The 26,109-nt window shown below is 38.7% G+C and overlaps 1 protein-coding gene across 3 annotated transcripts in view; it reads right to left on the bottom strand.

Moving 5' to 3' along the window:
- The window catches only part of MCPH1 (microcephalin 1), a 50,700-nt gene extending 30,891 nt beyond the window's left edge, over positions 1-19,809 (bottom strand). The window contains exons 1-8 of one of the 3 annotated variants that reach the window (XR_005104898.1): positions 19,717-19,809; positions 15,428-15,519; positions 12,934-13,052; positions 7,419-7,503; positions 6,650-6,770; positions 6,242-6,373; positions 4,947-5,042; positions 1,732-2,753 (exon numbers count right to left, since the gene is read on the bottom strand). Coding sequence is in view for 2 of the 3 variants with exons in the window: in XM_037391904.1 (XP_037247801.1) it covers positions 1,753-2,753; positions 4,947-5,042; positions 6,242-6,373; positions 6,650-6,770; positions 7,419-7,503; positions 12,934-13,052; positions 15,428-15,519; positions 19,717-19,735 (1,665 nt within the window). In the remaining variant the exon portion in view is untranslated. Of the gene's footprint in view, positions 1-955; positions 2,754-4,946; positions 5,043-6,241; positions 6,374-6,649; positions 6,771-7,414; positions 7,504-12,933; positions 13,053-15,427; positions 15,520-19,716 lie in introns of those variants that run through there. The other 2 variants (XM_037391904.1, XM_037391905.1) reach the window with 2 other exon arrangements.
- Between the last annotated feature and the right edge of the window lie 6,300 nt (positions 19,810-26,109).

Below are 26,109 nucleotides of genomic sequence, written 5' to 3'. Positions count from 1 at the left end.
AAAAGCCTGGTTTCTTAACAGATTTTGAATAGCAGCAGAAAGTTTACGAATACCAAGCACTAGGGAAAAAGCAGGCTCACGTTACTTTTGTTGCATTTTATGAGCACTTTCCGTATCTCTTGGTGACTTCGTGTTTGTAACGTATGGGGAAAACAAATGGGTATTATTTTGGATCCTAAGCACTTGATGCCCATCTACAAGAAGGGCAGGAAGGAGGATCTGGAAAGCTACAGGCCTGTGTCTGACCTCAGTACCAGGGAAGGTTATGGAACAGATTAACCTGAGCACCATCACGTGGCACATACAGGACAGCTGGGGGATCAGGCCAAGCCAGCATGGCTTTATGAAAGGCAGGTCCTGGTTGACTAACCTGATCTCTTCCTATGGCAAGATGACCTGATAAGTGGATGAGGAAAAGGCTCTGGATGTCATCTACTTGGACTTTGATGAAGCCTTTGACACTGTCTTCCACAGCATTCTCTAGGAGAAACTGGCAGCTTTTAGCTTGGATGGGTGTACTCTACACTGGGTTACAAGCTGGCTGTACAGCCAAGCCCAAAGAGTGGTTGTAAATGGAGTCACATCCAGCTGACAGCCAGTCACAAGTGATGTTCCTCAGGGCTCAGTATCAGGGCCAGTTCCGGTTAATATCTTTATCAACGATCTGGATGAGGGGATTGAGTGTTCCCTCAGTGAGTTTGCAGATGACACCAAGTTGGGCAGGACTGTTAACCTGCTTGAGGAGACGAAGGCTTTACAGAAGGATCCAGACACGCTGGGTCAATGGTCTGAGGCCAATTGTATGAGGTCCAACAAGAAGTGCCGGGTCCTGCCCTTGGGTCACAACAAGCCCATGCAACGCTACAGGCTTGGGGAAGAGTGGCTGGGAAGCTGCCTGGTGGGAAAGGGCCTGGGGGTGCTGGTTGACAGCAGCTGAACATGAGCCAGCAGCGTGCCCAGGTGGCCAAGAAGGCCAAGTGCATATTGGCTTGTTTCCAAAACAGTGTGGCCAGCAGGACAAGGTAAGTGATTGTCCCCTTATACTCAGCAGTGGTGAGGCTGCACCTCAAATACTTTGTTCATTTTGGGCAACTCCCTACCAGAGGTGCTGCAGAGTGTCCAGAGAAGGGCAATTAAGCCGTTGAAGGGTCTGGAGAGCAAGCCTTATGAGAAGCAGCTGAGGAAACTGGGGTTGTTTAGTCTGGAGAAAAGGAGACTCAGAGGGGCATCTTATTGCTCTCTACAACTACCTGAAAGGAGGCTGTAGGCAGGTGGGGGTAGGTCTCTCTTCCCAGATAATTAGAAACGAGACAAAAGGAAATAGCCTTAAGTTATGGCAGGGGAAGTTTAGATTAGGTATTAGGAAAATTTCTTCACTGACAGTGTGGTCACATGTTGGAACAGGCTGCTCAGGGATGTGGTGGAATCACCATCCCTGAAGGTGTTTAAAAAATGAGTAGATCTGGTGCTTAGGGACATGGCCTAGTGATGTACTTGGCAGTCCCAGGTTAATGGTTGGCCTTGATGATCTCAAAGGTAAAAAATTAAATGATTCTATTATTCTATGATTAATTTTACTCAGAAATCAAGTCAGTACTGCAGCATTTTCTTTTAGTGTAATTCTGAAATACTTTTCATTTTTGCAGTTCATTTTGCAATTTAGTTGCGTGAGTATGTATATCCAATACAGTATGACATCTTTTCATTTTCCAGCTCTGTGTAGCAACTTACCGGTAGTATGAGTACAATAATTCACATTTTTTCTGTAGGTTTTCCATGAGCATGCTGAGGCAGCTTATTTACATCATCAGAATCTAGAGCTTCTGCAGTGTCAGCATGTTCACCATCTGACACATAATTTAATGGTACACTTCCAGGATGTTCAGCTGGTGTGAAGTTTTTCTTTACTGAAACATCACTTGCTGAAATAGACTTTTTCCTCCTTTTTTTGGAAGTAGCATGTGGCATACAGAAATTCAAATAAAGTGAGTCCATGCATGTAAGAGAGTCTTTGCAACAAAACTCAGGAGAATTCTGTGATTCCTTTGGTACTCGTACCTGTACTTTATTTTCATTCAAGTAATTTGATGAAAAGAAGTCTTCATAAGAAGCCTCTTCAGTGAAATAAGACTTGCTATATGTAGTAACTGCTTGCAAGAACTCTTTAGACCCTGATGAACACAGTTCTGAGGTAGCCAGTTTCAGACTAGGTAGTGCTTGTAGTTTCTTCCTCCTCCTGTTTTTAAGAATACAATCATTTCTGTGAACAGGGAAGCTTCTATCCAATGAACATGTATTTAAGTCTTCACTATTCATAGATGAATTAGAGAGATCATCAATCAAAGCAGGAAGAGTATTTAACTTGACTTTTTTTTTGGAAGAAGTAACATGACCCAAGCCTTTGATTTGGAGAAGAGAACTTCCATTTGCAACTGAAGTAGTCATGCTATTTTCATCCTTCTGATTTTTCTTTGGAAAGTTTTGTAGATCTTTCTTTTCTAAAGACAATTTATCAATCAAAGTGTGCTGCAACATCTCTTTCTTTCTTAAGCATCTTCTGCTACGTATTTTTGGTGTTAAGCTCTTCTGCTCATAGCTACATGAGGGAGAATTTACTGATGTACTCATGGATACATGAATATTAGTCCACGTATCACAGGCGTGTTTTACTACTTCTGCTTGCAGTCTCTCTAATTTATCAGTTACCCGAAGAAAATCATAACTTGTGTTCAAGCAGTCTTCCATTTGCTCTCCTGCAAAATAGAAAGAGTGGCAATATTAATGTATTTAACAGAACAGAGAGTACCAATTTCTTAGAAAAATATGAATGAAATTACTGAAAGAAGAAAACAAGGATTTAGCCACTTCTCTGGATATTACGTGGCAAGTCATCAAAAACTAAACTGAAAATAGATTAGAAACAAAGCACATTCTGTGTTGACAAGAAGCTACAAAAGCTTTAGCTATCATGTCTTCTTACATGGTAGTAAGTACCCATAAGTCCTGTTCTGCTTTCTGGAAACAAAACAGCAGAGAAACTCCCTCTCACTCTTGCACTTGTGGAGAAAATCAGCAAGATTTTACACTGGTAAAGCAAGCTGTAGTAATACTGGAAATGCAGTGAAAATTTTTACTACCACAGCATTATCACCACCTTGTAGTTTCTGCAGTTAAGATGAAATTAAATACAACATCACAGTATCATACCACATACATTACACAATGTATTAAAAATAGTTAGAATGTGGAAAAATATGTCATTTCTTGTAGCTATTCTTATGAAATTATTTTGGGGGAGGTGATACACAGAATTTATTCTTAACTCTTCCCAATAAATCGCTCTGAAACAGGCTAGTATCTCTAATTATTCAGAATACACTTTTAAAAATCCTGTTCTAATCTGATTATTGCAATAGATGCTTTTGTTTAAATACACATTGAGTGCAATGTTTCAGGAATATTCCTGTAAGTGCTCCTGTAGGTTTTAGGGGAAATCTTGACGTTATTTCCTTAGTAAACATAAATATTTTTAAACACATGGTGTAGCTACCTAAATTAAGACAATGACATGATGCAATCAGACTCCCATACTGACAGTTGAAAAAGTCTTAACTTAAATCCTCAAATTAAACTGGATTCTTGAGCATTAACCATTATTAACCAACATATTCTATCATATATATATTCATATATACACACCATATACTCTATTCACTATCTTGCAAACACAAATATAAGGGCCACTGTCACAGAGCATCAGATGGAAGCTAATATTGTCATGAGATGTGGAAGTCTATTCTCAACATGATTACACTGTGCAGTTGCAAAGCTCTCAAATCATGATGTTCAATCTCATCGGCACAGAAGTAATTTACCAAAATAAAGTTTATTGGCATAGCTATGCTAATTCCAGTATTAAGCTGTTACTTTTCCCTAACACTGCATGAAGATATACTAAGCTGTCTCAGCCTACAAGATACCGGCCCTGTTCTCAAGTAAGCCAGCATGACAGAATTCCTGTAGGATGTCAACAAAATACAACACCTGTAAACAGCATGAGGTATAGCTTACTGTTGAGGTAGAACAGAGAGTACTCAGAGAACTGCTCAGGTGGCCCTCATTATGAATTCTAAAGACTATCTTCTCCTTATTTTTCTACCGAGATCAAACACCAGCGTCTCACTTCAGCTTTTTGCTCATGTGACTGACAGAAGACATGAGGTCTGAAGTACGTACCCATTGCATACATGATCAATGCTCTTTAGATGCCCACTGACACAGCTCAACAGCTGTCACAATTTTTTCCCTTATATCCTGCTACTATGCCAAAACACAGGAACAAACCCCTAACTTTATGAGAATAAGAATCTTGATAATAAACTACTTGAATTCATCTGCACCCGTACAACATTTTAAAGCTGATTTATTTTTACTCTTAATTTCTTTGAAACCTGAATACTTGAGCTGGAAAATACATTAGGTTTCCTTTTAAATGCAAGTTTTTCAATTGAAAATTTGGAAGACATTTCAGTTCTCTGAGCTGTCTCTCTCAGTTGTTTTTTTTTGCTTCCCACATCACACTGTTTAGCACTCACTCTGTATTCTTTACATGACCACTGTAAGAGCAGAGAAGCCTGACACCATGACAGGACAAGAAACCATCAGTGGTGTGAGGAAAGAGGAGGAAGTGAGGCAAGCAACACAGCAGTAAGGCAGAGCACTCGCCCAATGTGATTCCTCATGCTCCGTTTTCCTTGAAATCTTCTACATACTTTGCCAGTTAAGAAAAACTAAAATAATTCAGCTTTAAATATGAACGATGATGTACAGTTACCATTTCAGTATGCAGTACTTCACAAAGTAAGTTAGCAGGCCATGTTTTAGAGTATGTGTGTGTATACACACACACACACACGCATATGTATAAAAAAAGTTGTGTTAGTTACCTGGTAATGATATATCTTCTGAATTAGTTAACACACAAGTAGACAGCGGACAGTCTCCTGGTGAACTGCTTGGAGGTATTTGAGATGCTTGTGAAGCTAGGAATTTGTAAATAATAAACTAGTTAGCCCTATGCAAACATACAGATTTCCACACCATCTATACATACTTCAGAACAGCTCTATTGCAAGAGAAAACGCATTACTCTGCCAATTAACTATAACCATATAAATTATTATAGACTGCCCAGCAGCATCTCAAATTTACATAGTAACAAGAAAGCTATTAGATATTCTACAATTTTAAGCAATTTTTTCTAGATAACTCAGCACCACATTTTTTCTGAACCTAAAGAATGATGGCAATATTATAGACCTTTCTAAGGCAGTTGAGGCATTTTACTAAAGTATCTGTCAAATTCTGCAATTAGCAGCAAAGCCTTGACATGGCAGCATTGCTTTTCAAAATGGTTCAAGGTATTACTTTAAAACTCAAAGAGAAAACAAATACAAGCCATATAAAAATAAATTAAGATTTAATTTTTCATCAATGTGTCACTGGTTCTTTACTTCCCCCCCACAATAATTTTTGAAATTATAAACTGACAATGCAGTCAATGTAGCAAATACTACAGATTCCTCTCCCCTCAAAAGATGTTCCACATTTCAACAGTTTTTATAACCACTCGCAAAACGTAATGACTTAGATCTCAGTATTTTCATAGTAAGGTAAATCAACCAGTAAAAAATTATTTGAAAACTGCAATCTAGATTTAATTCACCAGGTTCACCAGGATCTGCATTTTGAAATCAACTGATTTATTCAATTTGGTCATTCTAATGTTATTTTTTTTTAATCCTGTTCTTCAGTACCTGGACACATGCCTCATCAATTTTGGACTCTTTTTTTTTTTTTTTTTTTTTTTAAACTGTTGGCTTCAGAGCAATAACATTACAAACTCTGTCAAGTACAGCGTTCATATGAAAAGTTAACAGGAAATAAGATCTAAAGTCTTCCTGTGAAGTTTAACCAATTTACAAGCTTCAGAAGTCTAGCTTAAACATTAGTCCTCTTGAGCAGTCTAGTGATTTAAGAATCATTGTCTTCTGTGACTTCTGGTCACCTTCAATACAAAGCAACTAAAAGCTAAAGCATTCACACCTACTTGAAACCTGAGAAGAGAGGACATGCAATCAAGTAAGTGATGAAATAAATTCTGAAGGCCTGAGCAAGAGAAGCACTCCAAAATAGTAGCCATTTGTGCATGTTCATGGATAAGCACAATTTAACTTCTTACCCGTAGGAGAAACATTTTCTCCGTTTTCCTTCTTTATTCTTCTTTCCATTGCACTATATTGATCTTTTATCTTAAGAGAGCTGTATACAAGCGAGCCATTGTCTTCAAATAGTAAAACTGGCACATCAGTTTCTACACAAAGAAATTACATTCATACATTAATATTTACATGCTATAACAGCTTCAGTTGAAGTTTTGGGTTTCTTTTTCAAAAAAAAACCCTAGTAAAAAATAGGTTCCTTATACCTGACATCACTACAGATGCCTTAATACCACAAACTTGCAATAAAAAGTCAGCTATTTTTCACGCTGACATGCATACAAGTAAAAAAACCCCAGAAAAACCTCATGAAGTGCTTTAAAGAAATAACTTAAGATATTTGAATCTTAGTCCAAAGTAGTTCTTACCAGCATTAACAGCTATCTTTTGTAAATCTAATTCTTTAGCCATCTGGTCCAGTCTTCTCTGCAGCTTTCTATCATTTTCTGGACTTTTTTCAACAAAGCCTTTTGGCTGCATACATTTGTGCTACAAGACACACAAAACTATTAATTATATGGTATAAAAATGCAAGAAGTAACTACGCTTTCTGTTTACCTACCACTTTATGACAGCATTTATTATCAGTGTTTAACTCTATGCTACTTATCACCTCCTTGAGAATAACATGTAATTGCAGAAGTTTACAAGTGAACTTTAACACGAAATAATAAAGAATGTAGCAGATTTTTTTTTTAGGTTACATTTTAGTAAAAAGGAGATTAACTTCCTATCTTGTCTTTTTTGCTTGCAGCAAAGCTAAGATTTGAAGGATTTATTTTTTTTTTAATATCAGGATTTGAGGGCTTGTCATAACTCCACGAAACATAAGCCACATGACAGTCAAGCTTTTTTGATTAGTTAGTCATTAGGTCATTTTAATTAAAATCTTCATTTCTTTATTCACCAATATATATAAACCATTTTTATTATCCTTTCTTCAGACAAAATGTCACATAAGCACAGACACAGCCTACCTTTAAAAATCTACTGAGATGGATAGGTAGAATTTACAGAATGTTCTGAAAACAAATAGTTCAAATGCCTGAGGTCAGGAAGTCAAGTTCAAACTTTAAAGTTTAATACTCTAGGCCTATTTAAAAAAACTAAAACAAACACAAATAATCACATACTCACTTTTTTGATCAGTAGTGGTAATGCTTCATCAGCATCTACTGCAGGGAATAAGGATTCATCAACACGTACTCCAGCTTCTTGACACCTGTATAATAAATTAGAGCAGGTCTGGTGCTTTTCTTTTTAAGAATAAGAACCTTTATTGCAAAGAGAGTTGCCTGAGCCCTGTAATAATGAAGCACCAACCCTTCCTAAGTATGTATCTTTAGCCTAATTACTGTAATGCTAAAAATACACAAAACCTCTATTACACACCAAATATAGGATGTTTTTTTTCCCCAATGATGCCCTCTAAATTGCCATTAAGAAACTCAAATATTCCTACTCATATATTATTTTTCATACATTAAAAAAAAATCACTGCATTAAGTCCTTCTGGCCAGATTCTCACGAATCTCAAATCTTGCCCTGATTTTTGTGAGGACTGTAGGCTTTCATTGTTCACTACCTAATGAACTTAAGGTCAGCTTCATCACTGTAACCACAGTAAACTCCTAACTCCGATCTACAGAATGTCATGGTTGGGGCAACAAAGAATTCTTTCTTCAGGCAAATGAGGAAGAAGGCTTCATCTGACCTGGCTTTTACATCTTACCCATCAGTCTCAGTTTTCTGCCTTATCTTTGTATATACAATGCTAAAAACAGCGCCTTATTGAGAAGCAATCTACACTTATGCAAACTTTTTTTAATTACAAAACCAAAAATCCAGCTGATACCTTACCCCTAGTTTTTCCTGTCTTTCCATTTCGAAGACTGATGTTAGAACAGTGGAGCTAAAGTTATCTTGAAATATGATGCAGTCTTGTGTACACTAAGGTTAACAGTTGGACTTAATTATCTTAAAGGTCTTTTCCAACCTAAATGATTCTATGAAAATAAATAAAACATTCCAAGTTTGGGAAAGAGTATGGAACTGTAATAGACTACACTAGATTCCCCAAGAAGCCGTTCAAAACTGTGATTCTAGTGACACCTAGTGATCTAACTGCTATAAAGTTTTTATCTGGAGAATTAAAAACTGTTTAGTTACTCAGTTTTAACAAAGAAAAGAGCCAAACTACTACATGTATTTGCCAAACCCGCTGAGTTTAGAGTTCGCTGGAGTAGCATACAGAGATATCCAGCACACTGGACTTCAGTGGCTGTTATTATATATAAATTCTGGATAATAATCAGCATAGATATAGATGACATTAAAATTTACATTCATTCAGAGAAGCTAAACAGAGAAAAAATTGACCATTAAATATCCTACAAGAATTTTTTACTTTGCAGACAAATCTGAATGTAAATTATCTATCTATCTTATTTGTGACATGAGTTACTGTACCAAGAATATATGGGTAGCATTTCCCAATTCTGGGTTTCATTTGGAAGCATTAAGTGTTCGTAATTTGGACACAGATTGTAGCAATTTTGTCTTATGCAGGGTTCTTTCTGTTGTTGGGTTTTGGGTTGGGGTTTTTTTGGGTTGCTTACTAAGGTAATTGAGTTGAAGAAGCAAGATTTTTTTTTTCAGTGATCCCAAAGTTGTCACTTATTTTGCATTAAACTTACAATTTGTTTACATGAATCTTATAGCAAGTCCACAATTTTGTGCACTGTTTTTAAAGTCAGACATATCTGCCATTCTTGGAAAACAAAAAAAAGGAACACTTTTTAAAAAATTAAAAATACATTTACTATGGAGTAATGACTTTTTTAGAATTTCAACTGTAATTTTTTTTAAAGAGTCTTCTTCCCAATCAAATTACTTCCTATTAAACTGTAGAACTGCATTAAAATAGATGCTCATAGTATAAAACAGAAGCTTCCAATAAAAGTTTGAGGCAGATCATTGTAGAGAACACTGGAAATCCAGTAAAAGTTCAGCAAGGCAATGTTCACTAAATACTGCACAAACCCTTGTAATTTGTGCTGCCTTTTATGGAGAAAAGTCAGCATTTTTCAGATCATAGGCCATGCTCCTCAGAGGCTCAAGCACTGCTCAGGGAATGATAACACACGAAAACACATCCAAACATTCCCAGTTTACTTTGTTATGTTCCTAGGTTTCTGGTTTAGAGATGGTCAGGTGCAATACTGTATTTGGTTTTTGATAAAACTGCATGTTTCATTGCTTCAGCATTTTTTTGAACCCACATAAATCTTTGCTGACTATGATTCTGCAACAAGCAGTTCTACAGCCTAACCATCTTTTGCTAAAAACCATCATTTATTGTTTTCTCTGAAAGTGCACTCAGATATATTCATGTGATGCTTTCCAATTCTTCTACTGGAGAGGAAAATACTCATTCTTCCTTATTCAGCCTTTACATATCAAACTTTGTGTTCACAAGAGTCTCTCCCCCTCCACTCCCACTTCTTTTCCAGGCTGAAGTATTCTTGTCTCTTCAATCACATCTTGTGAGAAAACAGTAACTTCAGTCATGCTCATTGCCATCCTCTGGCAACATTCCAAAAGTAACCATGATAAAATTCTGTCATTCCACTACATGAGGCTTTATGTTCTATTTAATTTGATTTTTGACTACTGTTGAGGTAACTGCTATGAAAAGTTACTTAAGTCCCCAAATCTTCAATTCTCCCCTCACGCAGTATGATGATAATTTTCTTTCTGATACACTTAGAGAAGACTTACACTTCAGTCTCCTTGACACCTGCAAGAATCTTACTCCCTTCACTGTCTTAGCTTCTTAACAGAACTTCTTCCATTTAAAGTAAACTTCTTTTTCAATTTGAGCACTGTCACAGAACTTCTTGGGTTCTGGAGTTCCAGTATGAATGCTGGTTTTATACTGTAGCCATAATTACAAGAAGTTTTTATGAATTTGAACAACCATCAACAAAGCAATTAAGACCAAGAAATAACTAAAATATTTGGCTTTGCGCTGCACTCCAGAAAGAGTCACCCAATCCCCAGTCTACACTAGAAAGTTGCCCTTTATTATTACATTTCCTGAAATGACATTTCCCAGCATTTCTGACCATTCTGAGAATGCTCCACTTGCTACTGAACTGAATGGAGGAGCTGGTTATTCAAGCCATCTTGTTTTAGTAACTCTAAAACTTCAACTCATACAAACTCTGTATTATTTGCTTCCACAGTTATTGGGTTCAAACTAAGCTTTCACTCATACAGAACCACTATTTTAATGGCACATACTATTCAGTCCTTCAGGTTTAAATTGTTCCAGGGTTCAACAGCCTGTCTTCTGCCTGCCACATCTATGAGATACTGATATACTGTAATTCAAAGTCAGGCACTCCAGTTCCCTCATCTTATTACAAAAAGTTTTAGCACGTAGGCTAGCACAGACTCATTTTAATTTTGTATTGTCTGTGCCTCATTTGAATAACCCTATGACTAGTGAGACTATTCATTACTATCTCTTACATAGAGCTTCCCCCGCTCCTGACCTTTGCTCAAGGATATCACATTCCTATGAATTCTGCCTAGAGTATACATAAATTTAAGTTGTATGTTCTTGTGCACCTTTTGGCATTAACTTTAAACTGAAAGGCAGAAGAAAAAGATTACAGAGAACTTCAATCATACTTCACAGCTCTGAATCATAGAGTCATTTAGGTTGGAGAAGACCTTTGAGATCATCAAGTCCAACCGTTAACCCAGGACTGCCAAGTCCACCATTAAACCATGTCCCTAAGCACCACATTATGCATTTTTTACACTTCCAGGGATAACGATTTCATCATCTCCCTGGGCAGCCTGTTCCAAAGCTTGAAGCTTGGGTCCCCCTCTGCAAAAACATACATCTCTACTTCAAATGATTCCCACAGTTCCCACAAACCTCATCTTCTAAGCCATATACCAAGACCTTGCCTTGTCCAGAGCATGACACTAGGAACACTTTAAAAAAATACCACGAAGATTCTAGCCTTCTCTTTCCTACCAAACAGCTTAAGTTCTCCCTCCCAAACCTTTCTCTTTTCTTTTCCTTTGCTGCTGGTATCCAGCAACCGTTAGTTTCTTGAGGCTTTTATACCTGGGTCTCAAAGCTCCATGATGTCCCCTACATTATCACATATCCAGCTGTTTCTCTGTCTGAGCTTTCCACTGTGTTCATTCACTCAATACCTTCTAGTATTGCAGAAGAGACTCCTGTGGTCGAAGTGCTATCACAATGCATTTCTGCATGATAACGTCCTACACCCTACGCTGTAAGGCTCTCATTCTTCTTCCATTGCAGATGTTACTCACCTGGAATTTTCTGGGTTCCTTTGTACTACAGCACATCCAAGTCCTCAAATAGCTTATAGTTCCTGTGACTAAGGTTTCAAATTCCATATTAATATACTTAGCCACCTGAAGAGCATATTTAGTTTTATAACCAAAAATTCCTACTGAAATGACCATCATTACTAGACACTCAGATAGCACCAGGTCCCAGAAAGATCTGTTTATATGAATAAAATTTTGCATGACCCTCATTTTTGAGAGGTTAAGGTATTTCTCCCTTGGTATTAAAGCTGGCTGGTTGTGCAGCGGTAACTTCTATATACGACATTCTTTTTAAAAATAAAGAAAAAAAAGAAAAATCCTCCTTCTGCAGAACTGCATGAACTTCTTGCCTGGCTAACAGCCTTGCATCACAAGTTTTGCAGTTGTACTGGCTTACATTGAAGCGGTGGCTGAGCTCAGTTTTTACCTCTTCCCCCCCCCCCCTTTTTTTTTTTACTTTTGCACTTAGCAGACTTTATCTCTCCATGTATATTACAACTGGTATAGGAAAGGACCTCTTTACTTGACTTATATTCTAATTTCTATCATCACAGCAATCTATCAGTTGGAGTGTTCAAGTATAACACATGCATATTCTTAACACTGCATTTTGCGCTTCATCTGAAATCTGAGTTAGACCTCAAAAGCACTTTGTAAACTCAGAGAAGCAGCTATGGACTAGCAAATTCTTATGGACTGGCTGCACAGCTGAAATTTGTGGGGTTTTTTTTCTTTTTCTTTTTTTTTTTTAATTTAACTTTTTCCATATGGTAGTTGAGACTCTTCAAGCAGTGCTGTTCTGAACCTGCCAAATGTCTTCAAAACCAGACTACATATAGATCTTTTTCTTTCTGGAAAGGAGATATTCTGACTACAGGAGTTAAGTACAGAAACAGTACAATGTCCCTGATGAAATGTGTTTTTCCATATGAAAATGGAAGAACTCTATTCAACATAAATATCTTGTCTTCACTTGCCTATGCATGCCATCTGAGAGCAAAGGAGTGGAACACTGGATGGTTAACAAATATACTACAGAACTACTTCAACACATTCATTTTTCAAGAGTTAACATTTTACCTTTTTATGCAAGTAACATTCTTTGTAATAGGAACAGTCATAGAAAAGTTATCATTTACTTAGATTAATCACTATCACAAGTACATTAAAAAAACCACCCAAAAAGTACTGTACTTTAGTTTTGAAATAACACTACTACAATCCATTCTCTCTGGAACAGGTCACATTCATTATATCCATGAGCACTCACTTCTCCACCCAGAGTACAGAAACTGTTTTTACACCCATCTTCTGTGCTTTTCTCCATGTGGCCAGATGTCCATCTTTGAAGACTACATGGGTCACATGCTTGTTCAAAGTTTTTGAAACCTGCAAAATACACAAAGAGCTCATCTTTAAGTCTGATAATCAGAAGAAACCTAATGAAACTAGTTAGCATAGTCCTTTTACAATGTATTAACCATTAGCATAAAAACACATTCTAAACATTATGTCAAGGACTCTTTTGACCTTTCCCACCTTTGCAAGAAGCCTCAAGCAATAGAAACTCAAGGATCATTGATCAAGCCAATGCAAGTATGCTAGAAGGCTAGACTAGCCTTTTGTTTTCAAACTTCTTTTCTCTTAAGTTAACATTTTCATCTCCCTACTCTAGCTGCATCATTCATCTTACCACATTTTTATTTATGTAGCCCAACTTAATTTTTTATGCAACAGCTAGTAAGAGTAGATGCCACTATTCAAAGAAATGCCCAAATGACGTCTTTTATTTTGCAAAAAACTCACAGGCTTAAAGAGTACAATTAACCTCATCCTTTAAACTAATTCTCATCAATAAATATGATCACTTCTAGTTTTGAGGTAAGGCTGAAGGTACTAAAAAAAAATCCCCATGGAAACATTTTAAAAAGTGAGAAATACAGAAAACTTAAGTCAGTACAACAAACATCATACCTAATGTTTTCATTATGTTGTACAACTGATCAAATTTTCAGTTATCAGCCTCTATTGACAACTAAGCAATAATTTTTTTAGTTCTAGATACCCCATTCTTCACAACCAAAGGTTCCTTTTGTGAAGACTCAACATCCTACACATAAAACTTATCAGCTGTTTTGACTGTTGACATGGTGAGATCAATACAACTCATTTTACAGCAGCATCTTCTCAGCACAGCAAATGGAAACAGCTCTGTAGCTTTCTGTTGTGCTCTCAATTGCACCACTATACTTGGCTCCCAACATATTGGATCTGTATTTGGCTTTAAGAAAACTATTCAGCTTTTCCAAAAATTTATGGTGGTGAGCTGATTTATTACTTCTTGGAAGACAAAAAGCCATGATATTTAAGTGTCTAGGTATAGAGACCAATGAATCTCTTTTGGTATTATGACTCCAGATACAGTTGCTTACTCACTTATGCTAGTATCCCACTCACAGCCCATGTCCTAAGGAGACAGATGCTTGATAGAGCTTTGCCTCCAAATGATGCAGGAGCACTACCTTACACCTCTTTCTAACCTCACATCTCCTCCCTTACCCTGGATGTCCTCTGCTGCTCAGCTCACTTGAGATGTCTGAATCAAAAATCTAGTGAAAAACTAACTTAGAATTTTATTTCCTGACACAGTGAGCCAAGCCAGCTTATTATCATGTGCTCAATGCAATAAAAAGGGAAGCATCTGGAATAGTGAAGAGGCAGGACCACACCTTTTCAGTCACAGGGATTTTCTAAATAGGCTCATCTGTATCATCTGCCTGCACCTTCTACCATATCCAGCTAGTTTTTCATCAACTTGAAGTATTTTGGAGCCTTATGCTTTTTCCTATTTTCTGTGAGAAAAATCTAGTACCAACAGAACAGAATTACATAGATCTGATAATAACTCAAGTAAGAAATATTTCTTGTTCTTTTGTGCTGTACTTAGTGAGAGCTGTATTTGCTTTATAGTAAAAACAGTTAATTTACTGTTCTGTCACACTATCTCAGCTAAATTCATACAAGAAGAGGCTTTGGGGAGACCTACACATGCCCACTTAAAAAGCACTGGGAGTTCACACAAATGTTTAGAGCATGATGTGGGTTGTAAAAATCTCCATTAACCAGTAATAATGTACAAGAAGGGAAGATGCCAGTTTGACTTTCATCTCTGGCGGAAATTTTACAGCTGGCAATTAAACATACTTTGCACCTACAAGTCAACTATACTTGATACAGAAAAAAATCACTGATACTTATACAAAGACAGATGTATTTCTACTAACACTTTCTGGAGTTTAACCACATTTGTGGCAGAGTGAATGGAAGAATAAAATTTCATGGTACCTGGGTTAGAAAATACTGTAATAACAACAGAGCAGCTGCCTACAAGTTAAGCTGCCTACAAGTTCAAGAAAAAAAACATAAAACCCATAAGGTACATACTTGTACACCAAAGGTTTTTAACACTGAGATTTGGCTTGCCCACACTATGTGGCAAGCCCCATACACAAGTGCATGCTATCATATTAATATACAAAGATGTTTAGAGATATAAGGAGGCTTTAAATACATCTTCCACCTGTCACTAGCATGAATTTTACAGCATATCTGTCTTTTCTCAGGCCTGTGTTTATCTTCCTTCCTGTACCTTAAAAACTCATACTACGAACAAATACGCATGACAAGCAGAACAAGCAAGCTAGTTCGTAACTAATAGCACTAATAGCTTTCCTATTGTATTTATTTCAAAATAGCTTACTTACTTTTGCTCCCATATCAAGAAGTTGCTGTTCAAATGTGTTTGAATAATTTTCTGTTCTGTTAGATGACCAAACTTCTACAAATGCAGAAATACCTTGATCAGAAAACAACAAGCAGCTAATTAAGTATATAGTACGGTAAAACTGGTTAGACTGACTTTCCAGCAAAATTTTGCTTTTATACATACTGCATTCAGTAGCAAATACAGCTTTTAATAAACTGAGTATCAGATGTTCTTTTTAGAGTATTTCTATCCCTTATATTGCTGTAGTGGAACAACCTTAGAAGTTAGACAAAGTGAAAAGTTGTTTAACTACTGTCAGTTTAAAACACACTACCAGCTTACAAGTAATGCAGCATCTTTACATGACTGCTTGCCTTTATCATTATTTAATCACTGCTAATCTTCAGGCTAATAAAAATGTTAAGACAAGTTGATGTAACACAAGTTACAGAACATAACGAAATAAACAGAATTATTCCTTCCCCAAAACCCCAGAAAACTGCAGAAATATTACTTAACAATTTCCAGTTGACTTCAAATTCCACTTTATTTACACTGAATCACCCCAAACTGAATACATATCACAGGGGCTAATACAATCTCATGCCAGGTGGTTTATGAAACTCTAGGTATATCACATTTAAGTAGCTTCCTTTACCAACCAGATTAATAATCTCTCCAAGGAATGAAATCAGCCATGGGTGAGAAGGTCTTTAAACAAACCAACCCAGAAATATTGACAAGGAGGGATAAGTAAATGAAACTCGTAACAATTCCTGCATTAATTTTACTTAGGACAAGCACTAAAAAGACCTACAGCTCCACTATGACAATTTCAAAATTTGAATGATGAATCAGTAAAGTCCCAAAAATCTGGAGAAATGCTATTTCACCAAAAACAACTTTACACAAACTCTCTGCAGGCCAGACAACTCCCAGAACTCATAAATAAAATTGAAAGTGTCAATTTAAGAGGGTCATCCTTGGCAAACACTGCTTAATTATCTTAGTTACTACGTGTGTCCTTCCGTTTAATTATTATGTAGCATCACCTGTCTTCTTTCTAAATGAAAATCCTAACACTCTTAACAGTAGTACTTTTATGAAGATTAGCGTATTTTCATAATTGCTAGAAATACTCTTAACATAAAAGAGAAACTTGATACATAAAACACCTTCTTAGTCAAACCACAGGGAAAAATCTTAGCAGTCCTGTTACAGATTTGCTAAAATCATTTTAATAGAAATATAGAGGAATAAGAAACAAAACAACAAGCAACAAGTAGCAGATTTGCATTCAGGGTAAGAACGAGTTAAAACAGAAGTGCTGTTGCAGAGGCAGGTATTTGTAACCTACAGAGCAGGAAGAGCACCTCCTGCTCCAATCCTTCTGATGGTGAGGAGGGGGTTGCTGTTGCTGACAATTGAGCAGAAGGACCTGACAACGTCACCCCAATTGCTGCAGCATTTGCAGTACAACAGGACCGATAACGGCCCCTTTAGGGCAGGCAGTGGGTCTGAGCAGAATAAAGGTGAATCTTTGATGGCGAAATTTAGATGTTTGAAAGCTGGTTGTGAATAGGACTGGATAAAGATTCGAGTTGATTGTTACTAGGTAATTGTGATGTAGAAAAGTTGGTGAATACAAAAACAACTTATTTGGTGTTAAAACTTCAGTGAAAAGAACTTGGTACAGTTGTGGGGACTGCTGGCCACCAGGAAAACATCCTGAAACCTTTAAAGTACAAACTAACAAAACAAATAATAATGCCAAATTCACCAAAATCTTTGTTGGGATGAGATTTATTAGACCATCTAGACGTTTAAAGAAGGGGAAATGAAACCAAAAGTTAAAAATGATCAATTAATTAAAATGTTGAGCTTCTAAAATAAAATACACTCTGTAGTAGTTCTACTCATGTAAATATGTGTGTTTTACCATGACAGTGACTTGTAATGGAATGCACAGATGAAACTCTGCATTGTGATTTAAAGAACGAAGTCAAAATTTCTTGGTGACTAAGTATCCTTTACTGGCAGCGCTGGATGCACGGGGGATCCTTCCGCCTAACGTGCATGTCTGAAGTAACTAACTATCTTATATTTATACCATAAAACAATGACTATTCAATTAACGCCTATATATAGTCATTACCTAAACCCGCCTACTCTCGCTTCGTATGTTAATTAGCTTATCAGTCCTTTGCCTGCCCAAATTCTTCCAAGAACTGTGGGCAGGGGTCCTCGGGACGTGGGTGGTGGTCTTTGGGAGGAAGGCCGTAGGTCTTCCTCAAGGTGTGCTTTTCACCTTTTGCCAGAAAATGCTGAGCTGGCTGTTTTCAATCAGCTTTTGCTATCTGTCTTTCCTCCTTGGGTGTTAAGATGCCATCAGATAACAGGATGTCCACAGCCTCACAAGGTGTCTGTAGACACACAATACACAAATTTACTCAAAGAATGCAAGTATAGTAATTAGGTCATGTAACCATAGTTTGAAAGAAATAATTAATGAAATAACTGATGAAAGAAGTAGTCTGTTTCTCTTTCGTTAACTTTCTCTAACAAGGGGCCTGTTTATAAGTTATCTAGAGGGAGCGACTAAAAGAAACAAGCAGAAGACACAGATGGTCGACAAGGACATAAATTAGCTCAGACGGTAAGAACACTGCAAACTTGCAAGACCATCACATTCCAGACAAAAGGTGAAAAGCACACCATGAGGAAGACCTACGATCTTCCTCCCAAAGACCCCTGCCCACAATTATTGGAAGGGTTTGCGCAGGCGCAAAGGACTGATAAGCTGATTAACATACGAAGCGAGAGTATGTTAATGATTTGATTTTCGGGAAATACTATGTTTATGCATGAATATTTAATGAATATGTATGAATAAGTTCTATATGAGGTGTACGATTTTGAAACTTGGTGTGCGTTGATCGTGAGAGGACTCACTCATGCACCCGGCCGTCAATAAAGAAGTGTCTGCTTATCTACATCACATTGGTGTTGGTTTCATTCCGAGATTTCAGTAACAGTCCTATGACTTCAGATACAGATAAGAGTCTAATATAAGTCTACTCCAACATGCTTTTAATTGTGCTCATCCTACTACTGGATCAGGGCAGCTTTTGCCAGAGTTGCTTTTTTTCTTGATTGTTCTATTGTGAAAAATACTGCACTTGCATTAAAAAAAACCAAACACCACCAAAAAACAACCTTTCCTCTTACATCAAATATTTTAGAGCTTCCATAGTTATAATTATCTTAGAAAAACGGGTTGGAGGATTTCAGTGAAGGTCAAATTACGAACTCGGAGGAACATTCAAAGCTTCATGCACCTGCAGTAGGATCTAAGGTATATTTTACAATAATTAGCCATTTTCAGCTAATCAAATATATTCTAATAAAAGACAAGGCACTCTGCAGTTTTGAAACAGTTGACGGAAAGGAAAGTGTGAAAGGGTTTGGAGCTTGTTTGAACTAGAAAGGCTCTGAGTAAAGTTTGATTCTTGTAAAGGCCAACTTATGCCAGGTCTCAGAGAAGGCAGTGATAACAGGGAAAAAGAGACATCAGAGGGCAACCTAGGAAGGCAGACATTTAGAATGATTAAGAAGAAACCAGGCAAGATCAAGCCATGACTGACGAGGAAAGCAGGAGCCCAGCGGGCACCGATGCACGGCGGCAGTGGCAGCGCCCAGGGCCGTACCGAGCCACCTCGGGGGGCCGTGGCTCCCTCCCCTGCCTGAGGGAGGCCTCCAGCCCTGCCCGCCCCAGCTGCAGTGACACGCCGCCGGCGGGCCTGAGGCCGGCCATAAGCTGTCGCCAGGGCAGGCCGAGGGCCGCCGGGCCGCACCACCCGTTTCAAGCGGATTCGCCATTAGCCAGAGCAGCCCCGCAGCCAAGCTTCGTCCCGCCCCACTCCCGCGCCCACGGAGGGCTTCCCACCCGCGGGGACACCGCATCGAGCTGGAAACCGACACGCCCCGAGAGCCGTGCCCCACGCCGGACCCGGCGGTGGGCCGCCCCTCAGAAGAGAGAACCGGACGGGAAGGAGGCGAGCAGCCCCCGGGGCTAGCCACCTCCCAGCGGCCCCTCACCCGCCAGGCCCGACCGCTCTCCGCAGGCGGACCAGCCAGGAAGCTGCAGGGAAAGGGCCACAAGGCGACAGGGTGCAAGGGCTGCGTTGTAAACAGGGCCGGCTCCAGCTCGGTGGCTCCCCTCGGCCGCGCCGGGAGAAGCGACGCCCGGCTGTGAGCCCTACCCCCGCACAGCAAACGAGCCAGTACCTTTCAGGATAGGCTCCATTAGCGGCGTGGCGCGGCGCAGCACAGAGAGGCTCCGGTACCCGCCACCGTTCAAACCCGCCTCCACGCACCAGCGTCAGACCTGCGCGCTGCGCCTGGCCCCCACCGCGCCTGCGCGTTGTGCCCGGGCGCCGCCTGTGGCGCAGGAGCGCGTTGGTTGTGCGGCGCTTGGGCGGTTGTGGCGGGCGGGGGGCGGCAGCCTGCACGCGGAGCCGGGCGTGAGGCGGGAAGCGTGAGGCACGGTGCTCGAGCGTCGCTGGTGTCGTGGCTGTAGAAGCAGTTCTGGCGCCTTGAGGCCTTTTTCAGGAGTAGACGCGCTCTGTCTAGCTAGCTCTAGCCGAGCCTAGCGCTGGGGAGTCTTGGGGCAGCTGAATACTGCTGAAGAGGGTCTTGAAAAGCCAAACAATAAGTCAGTGTTCTGGGTTAGTGTTCGCCATGAGGAGTCCTCAAGGAGGTTTCTCTGAAGAATTTGTAGGAAGGCATCTCAGAGCCAGTGTTCTGAACTCCAATGGCTCAAACTGCAGTGTCTGAAGTGAAAAAACCAGACAACAGAGAAAGCCACAAAACGGGGCTTGGGAAATGGACACAGCCAGGTGGCTTTTACGAAAGCATCGAAAATCACTTGAGGGCCATTGTAGTATTAACTACAGCAAGCTCACCTTTATGTGAAATAGCTGTGTGCTAGAAGCCTGGGGTGTAGCAAATGCAATACCCGAGAGAATATACACTTGGTGTCTTCCCCAGGAAAAACTGATAAAAGATATAATAAAATAATGGAATTAGTAAGTATAAGGAGATCTATAGTGAGGAAGAAAGAGCACATCTTTCTTTAAAGTAAAATGATGTTGCACAGCTTTATTACTCATCTAAAAAGATCGTTAGTAGCTTATCTTTAGGAAAACAGGACAAACTATCTGTTAATAGTTCGTTCAGGTTATAAGTAGTTTTATATACTCTGTTAAGCACCAGAAAATCCTTTGTTTAAAGGAAATACCACTAGAATATAGATCGGCTGACTGGCTGTTTACCACAAGTAATGAGATCAGTAAAACTGAGCACTAACTAGGGGAAAGGTAATTCTGGCAGGGGGAGATCACAGCCACCGACTCAAGAAACACAACACAAACCTAACCCAAAGAGAGGCAGAGACTGAGCATGCGGACTAATGAACAGAAGCAGGAAGATAATTGCTTAACAGATAGCTTAACAAACTGGGTACTAAGTAATGAAAGAGTTATGTAACTTGTAACCAATGAAGGCTGCTGTCTTTGCTTGCTAAATTGTATCATATTGTTAAGTTTTGACAGTTGGGGAGCTGGGCTTTTCTGGGTTACCACCTAGCTCCCTATTATTTTAACAAACTGGAATAAAAGAATAGAAATACCTTGACTCTGTGTGAATTGGTGCTGTGCACTGGGTAATGAACCTGCATACAGTACAGCAACACAGCTCAGACACACAGGCATTGCTATATGGTTGTATAAATCAGTGCTGTTCTGAAATCTCTAACATGCAATTCTCATTTGTTTGTCTGAAAAATAATGCAGCAGAAATGGAGAAACAATGGAGATGCAAACCAAGGGTACTGCATGATTTCCATATTAGAATTAGCTATTTAGACAAAGGCTTGTCAGCCTGGAAAAGGAATGGTAGAAGTGGATGTGCTAGAGGTCTCTAAAATCACAAGAGTGTGGAGAAGTTGAATGTGGGGTGGTGTGTTCCCAGTGAGAGCTAGTGGGTACCAATGAAACTAGCAGGTAGGGTTTTCTGTTTCCACATTGTGCCTTATCAGGGTGTGGAAGTTGTTCTGAGCACTGGCAAACCACATTGTTTCTAGAAGCAAATTCTGCAGATTTGTGAAACTCATCTTAGGACGGTCAAAAATGTAGAAATCTACCTTTACCTCAGTAAAGCCCTGAATTGCAGATTTCTGGGCTCTTGTGAAGGTATAGCGAACACTTTGGAGTTTTTATTTTCTTTCAGACTTTCTTCAGTCATCTTCCACTGCAGAGATAGTGCTGACCTAAAAGTCTTTGGTGTGATCCATTATGCCCATTCTGACTTTCATGTACAGGCTTGAAACTTAAGTCTTGACCTCTAGGAGTCTACTGAGCCATTGGTATAGCCATGTAGATGGCTGTACCAATGCTATTTAAGATATCTTAATATAGTATTTAATATTTTAGCAATGATACAGTTTGTTTAATTTCCAGAGTTTAATATGACCCTAGAGTGTGTTGAGCACATGCTCTTGGGTCCTCCATCTTCTGAACCTGTGGCAGACTTCCTATCATTTATGTATTTGCTATGTGAATAAAGCGACCAGTCAATCTACATATATATTATTTTATGTATTTATCTTTTGTATTTCGGTCATTGTGTTACACAGCTCATTGGTAGGCAATAGGGAAATATTTTTACAAGGGTTCTCAACCTTGGGTCAAGGAAAAGGGAGTCTAGCCTTAATTCAGTGTCCATGTGAACATTGGTCTGAAGGCAATTCCAGAGGTGGAGGAGAAGAGGAGATTTAAATGTATACTGCCAGAGAGATTCAGTTCTCAGCTGTCTTGGAGATAACCTTCTGCTTGGTGAGAGTTCTGTCGTGTATGGGGATTTAGAAATGGTAACATTGAAGAGGCAGCATTTAATCTCTGAAACTCTGGCCCCACTGCAATGGGAGTCTTGTCACTGAGTTAGTGCTTCCTTAGATTCAGACCCATTTCTAAATTAGTGATTATGGGTAGAAAAAGTAGCTGTGAGCTTTCAGTGGAGTTTGGAAACACACATACTGAAACTGGGATGCTCAGGAAATTAGCAAGCAGATCAAATTCTGCTCAGCGCAATCTCTTTGGCTTGGTATGGGGTAGGAAACTGTCTAACGTGAGACAGCTAAGATAGTACCACCATAGGAAATTGGTGGTGCTATATTCACCATATCCATGAAAACTACATGTTTTTGTGAATGGTTTCCAGCTGTGTCAGTGGGATAATTCAACTCAATCCACATCACCCAAGCTGACACAAAACAACAGGATCCTGCAGCCAGCGGTTCTAATAATAGTAAAATCCAGAGAGAGGGAAATTTCAGCATAATTAAAATCCATCAATCTGTACGTGCGTGTCCAGGCATAATACTTAATCTAGGATACGAGACTGAAGACCTTCAGTAAGAAAACCACAGGCTCTGTTTGAGCCTTTAACTGAAAAGTAGTAGCACATTTTATAGACACTAAAAGGAAGTATGCTAAATGTACAGTTATACATGTGTGCTCTGATTCTACACTGGTAGGGACAATGTCGAGTAGTAGCTGCAAGAAGATGGTACAGCTCATTATCGGAGCAGACTAGGACTGCTCGTGAGAAGATTGGACTTGGGATACCCACCTTTTTAATTACTGAAAGACATACACACAATACCAAAAGTGTCTCATAAATTTACAATTTTGTCTTAAACTGTTGAATTTTGACCTCACAGTTACTGCAAGCTTTACAAGAACTTAATTCTCAGATGGTGACAAAACTTCAACATTCCAATGGTAGTTAATAACTGTCTGTTCTTGTGCCAGCATTGTCTTGCTGTCAGTTCCTTTGTAGCATTTATTGCCCTGTAGTAGTTGCAGAAAGCAGCAATATATTTTTACAGCTGCTATTTTACCAGTTTGAATACATTTTGAATACTGTTTTAACTTTTGTGACGTAATGAACTGCTGAAAATGACAACAAATAGGGTGGAAGCAAACTTAATGTAAATGCCTTCTTCATAGCCTTGTTGTTTGGCTTGATGATATGCAATTTCATGGTGTCTATAAAGCTAAGACTATAGCATAAACTGTTAGATTGACACGGTTTCTGTACAGTCAGTACTTACTAGGAAATACAGGTGCTGCACTGGGAAGAAAGAATTTTAAGGTTATATTGTGTTGAAAAAGGAAGACCAGTGAAACTTAGATTTCAGTTAACCTCCTAATCAAAAAGAAGTAATACTCCCAAATAAGTAATTGTCCCAAAGAAGTAGTTGTCCCAACGAAGTAAGAGTCCTATGAACACCAAAGTGTTTCCTAGTCATCCAAACAATCTTGAAAAACTGTACAATGCAGTAGTTTTCCAAAATTAAGTAAATATAAAAAGGAGCTGTATTCTCAAGTATTTATTTGGCAATACAAAAGATTTTCTCTCAGCCATCTGAGAGAAATCCTTAACTGATTCATATAAAATGGAAGGGATCTTTGAGGTGCTATTTTGTAAGGCTGTAACAGAGGCAAGGTTAATTTCTCAGAAACAGAGTTCAGGTGGTGAGCTATGAATTACTCCCTCAAACTTGACTAAGCATGTGGAAGACACCTAGAAAAATGAAGGAGGTTTGTTGTTAAGTATAGTCTAATTTTGTGTATTGATTATTGGTAGATGTTTGGGTTTGTCATTGATTGGTTGGCTTTGCGGACCTATTTCTAGTTTGGACAAACAACAGTTTTAACCTTCTGTATTATTTTTTTTTTCGTTTTTAAATTTCCAAGTGTGAGCCATGAATCCCAGCTAAACTTAAAATGTTGGGGTGCATTACTTCTCCTCAAGCAGTAAATCCCAGTCAGTCAATCTGTGTATTTAACACCTGAATACTTACATACCAAAACATACTTGGAGTTATCTTCTCTGCAATGCTACTTGGCCATTACAGGTGTAGAGATGGAAAGAAGTGCTTGGAGGAGATGCAGACTTGTGTGGTGTTCATGGAGGAAGCCCCAGAAAGCAGCTCTGATTGTCCATGTCAACCATCATAGTCTCCTCTGACAAAGTAGACTTCTCATTTTCCCAGTAACCCTAACAGTTCTTGTCTGTGCCTGATTCGGTTTGAATGTTGCTTTCTTAACTAGTGTAGAAAATTGTACAGTGTTTCAGCTGCCATGTACCATGACATTAATAGTGGACTTCTAGATATACTTTAATATAATCCACCCTAGGATCGTTTGTGCCTTTTCTCAGAGCTACATAATTATTCTGCTATAGACTAGTATTTCCAGGTGATGCACTCTTAACATTGTGGCTGCTTGTTTATTAGTTTCTAATTTCATTGCATTCCATCCAATGTGTGAGCTCATCCAATTGTTTCTGTATTCTGGTCTGCCTCTGTTTTAATAGAGCCTCTGTTCAGGCAATCTGCAAATTTCATTAGCACACACTTTCTTTATTTCCAAGCTCATAATTAAAATAGCAAGTAAGATGGGATGAGACTTAACGGGAGCTACAACTGGGTCTTAACTGCTCATTCAGGATCTCCATTAGAATCTTACTTCTCCTTCTGCTGTGACCTCTCTTATTATCCCTATATACCTTCCCTACTTAGGACTTCTTAGAAAAAACCCTTCTTCTTCATGTGCAGTAATAGCATATATCAAATGGTTTATTAAAGCAACATAGATTTGATCTTTGCTACCTTGTCTAGAAAACAGTTTTCTAATGAAAAAGAGATATATGCTAGCATGATCTCAGGAATCCTGATTTGTGCAACTGAGAGTTACTGTCCTTTCCCTGTGCCATACATTGCCCCTAAATGCCTTTTCTTCTATCCTAGTTGGTATAAAAGTCATCACAATAGTTTCTGAGCAGTTAGCACCAGGAAGCCATCTTTGATGCCAGGAATGGCCACCTCCAGCTGGTTAGAACTGAATTTTGATGACACACAGTGGAATTAACAGGCCAGGAAACCAGCTGAAAGTGGTGCTAATATAGCCCAGAATTGGGACCATACTAGTTAAAGGAAACTGAAGCAGCCATTTTTTGTGCCACATAGTAATCTGACACACATGCTGGCAGTTGTTTGTGTTGAACTGTTGTAAATAAGATATAGGAGTCACGCCTCAGTAGTCTCAGAGGCATTCTAGTCTCATTGCTTCTCCACAAGCAGAATGCCTCCTGAGATTACTAGCAGTGGCTTGTTTGTTTTTCTGTTTTCCTCCTTTGACTGATGCTTAAAAAGGCATGTTTTAGCCTTCTACTTCTGTTCCACAGAACAATGAAAGCTTTTCTGTTTTGCAGAGTAATTCACTCTAAAGAGACAAGGGGAAATTCTTATCTCATATTTCCTCTGTTTATTTTAGTATATGTTACGTAGACTATTAGTATATATTAGTAAAACAAGCAAAGAAAAAAATTAGAGTTTTTTTAATAGCCATTGTTAGCAATATTGGGAAAAAAGTTGCATAAACTTGTCAGATGGATGTGTATTTATCATTGTCAAAAATCTTTACTGATAGTCTCTATTTGTGCTTGATGGAATATGGAAAAAATTATGAGGGACATTTCTTTCTTGTCAAAAGGAAAACATAATATTATGGATCATGTAGTCTTACAAAATTGTTAAATGTTCTCAACAGTGAG

This window comes from Falco rusticolus, chromosome 6 (assembly GCF_015220075.1).
Source record: "Falco rusticolus isolate bFalRus1 chromosome 6, bFalRus1.pri, whole genome shotgun sequence".
Taxonomy (NCBI): Eukaryota; Metazoa; Chordata; class Aves; order Falconiformes; family Falconidae; genus Falco; species Falco rusticolus.
The sequence above is the reverse complement of the archived record's forward strand: the minus strand, read 5'-3'. Positions and strand labels throughout refer to the sequence as shown.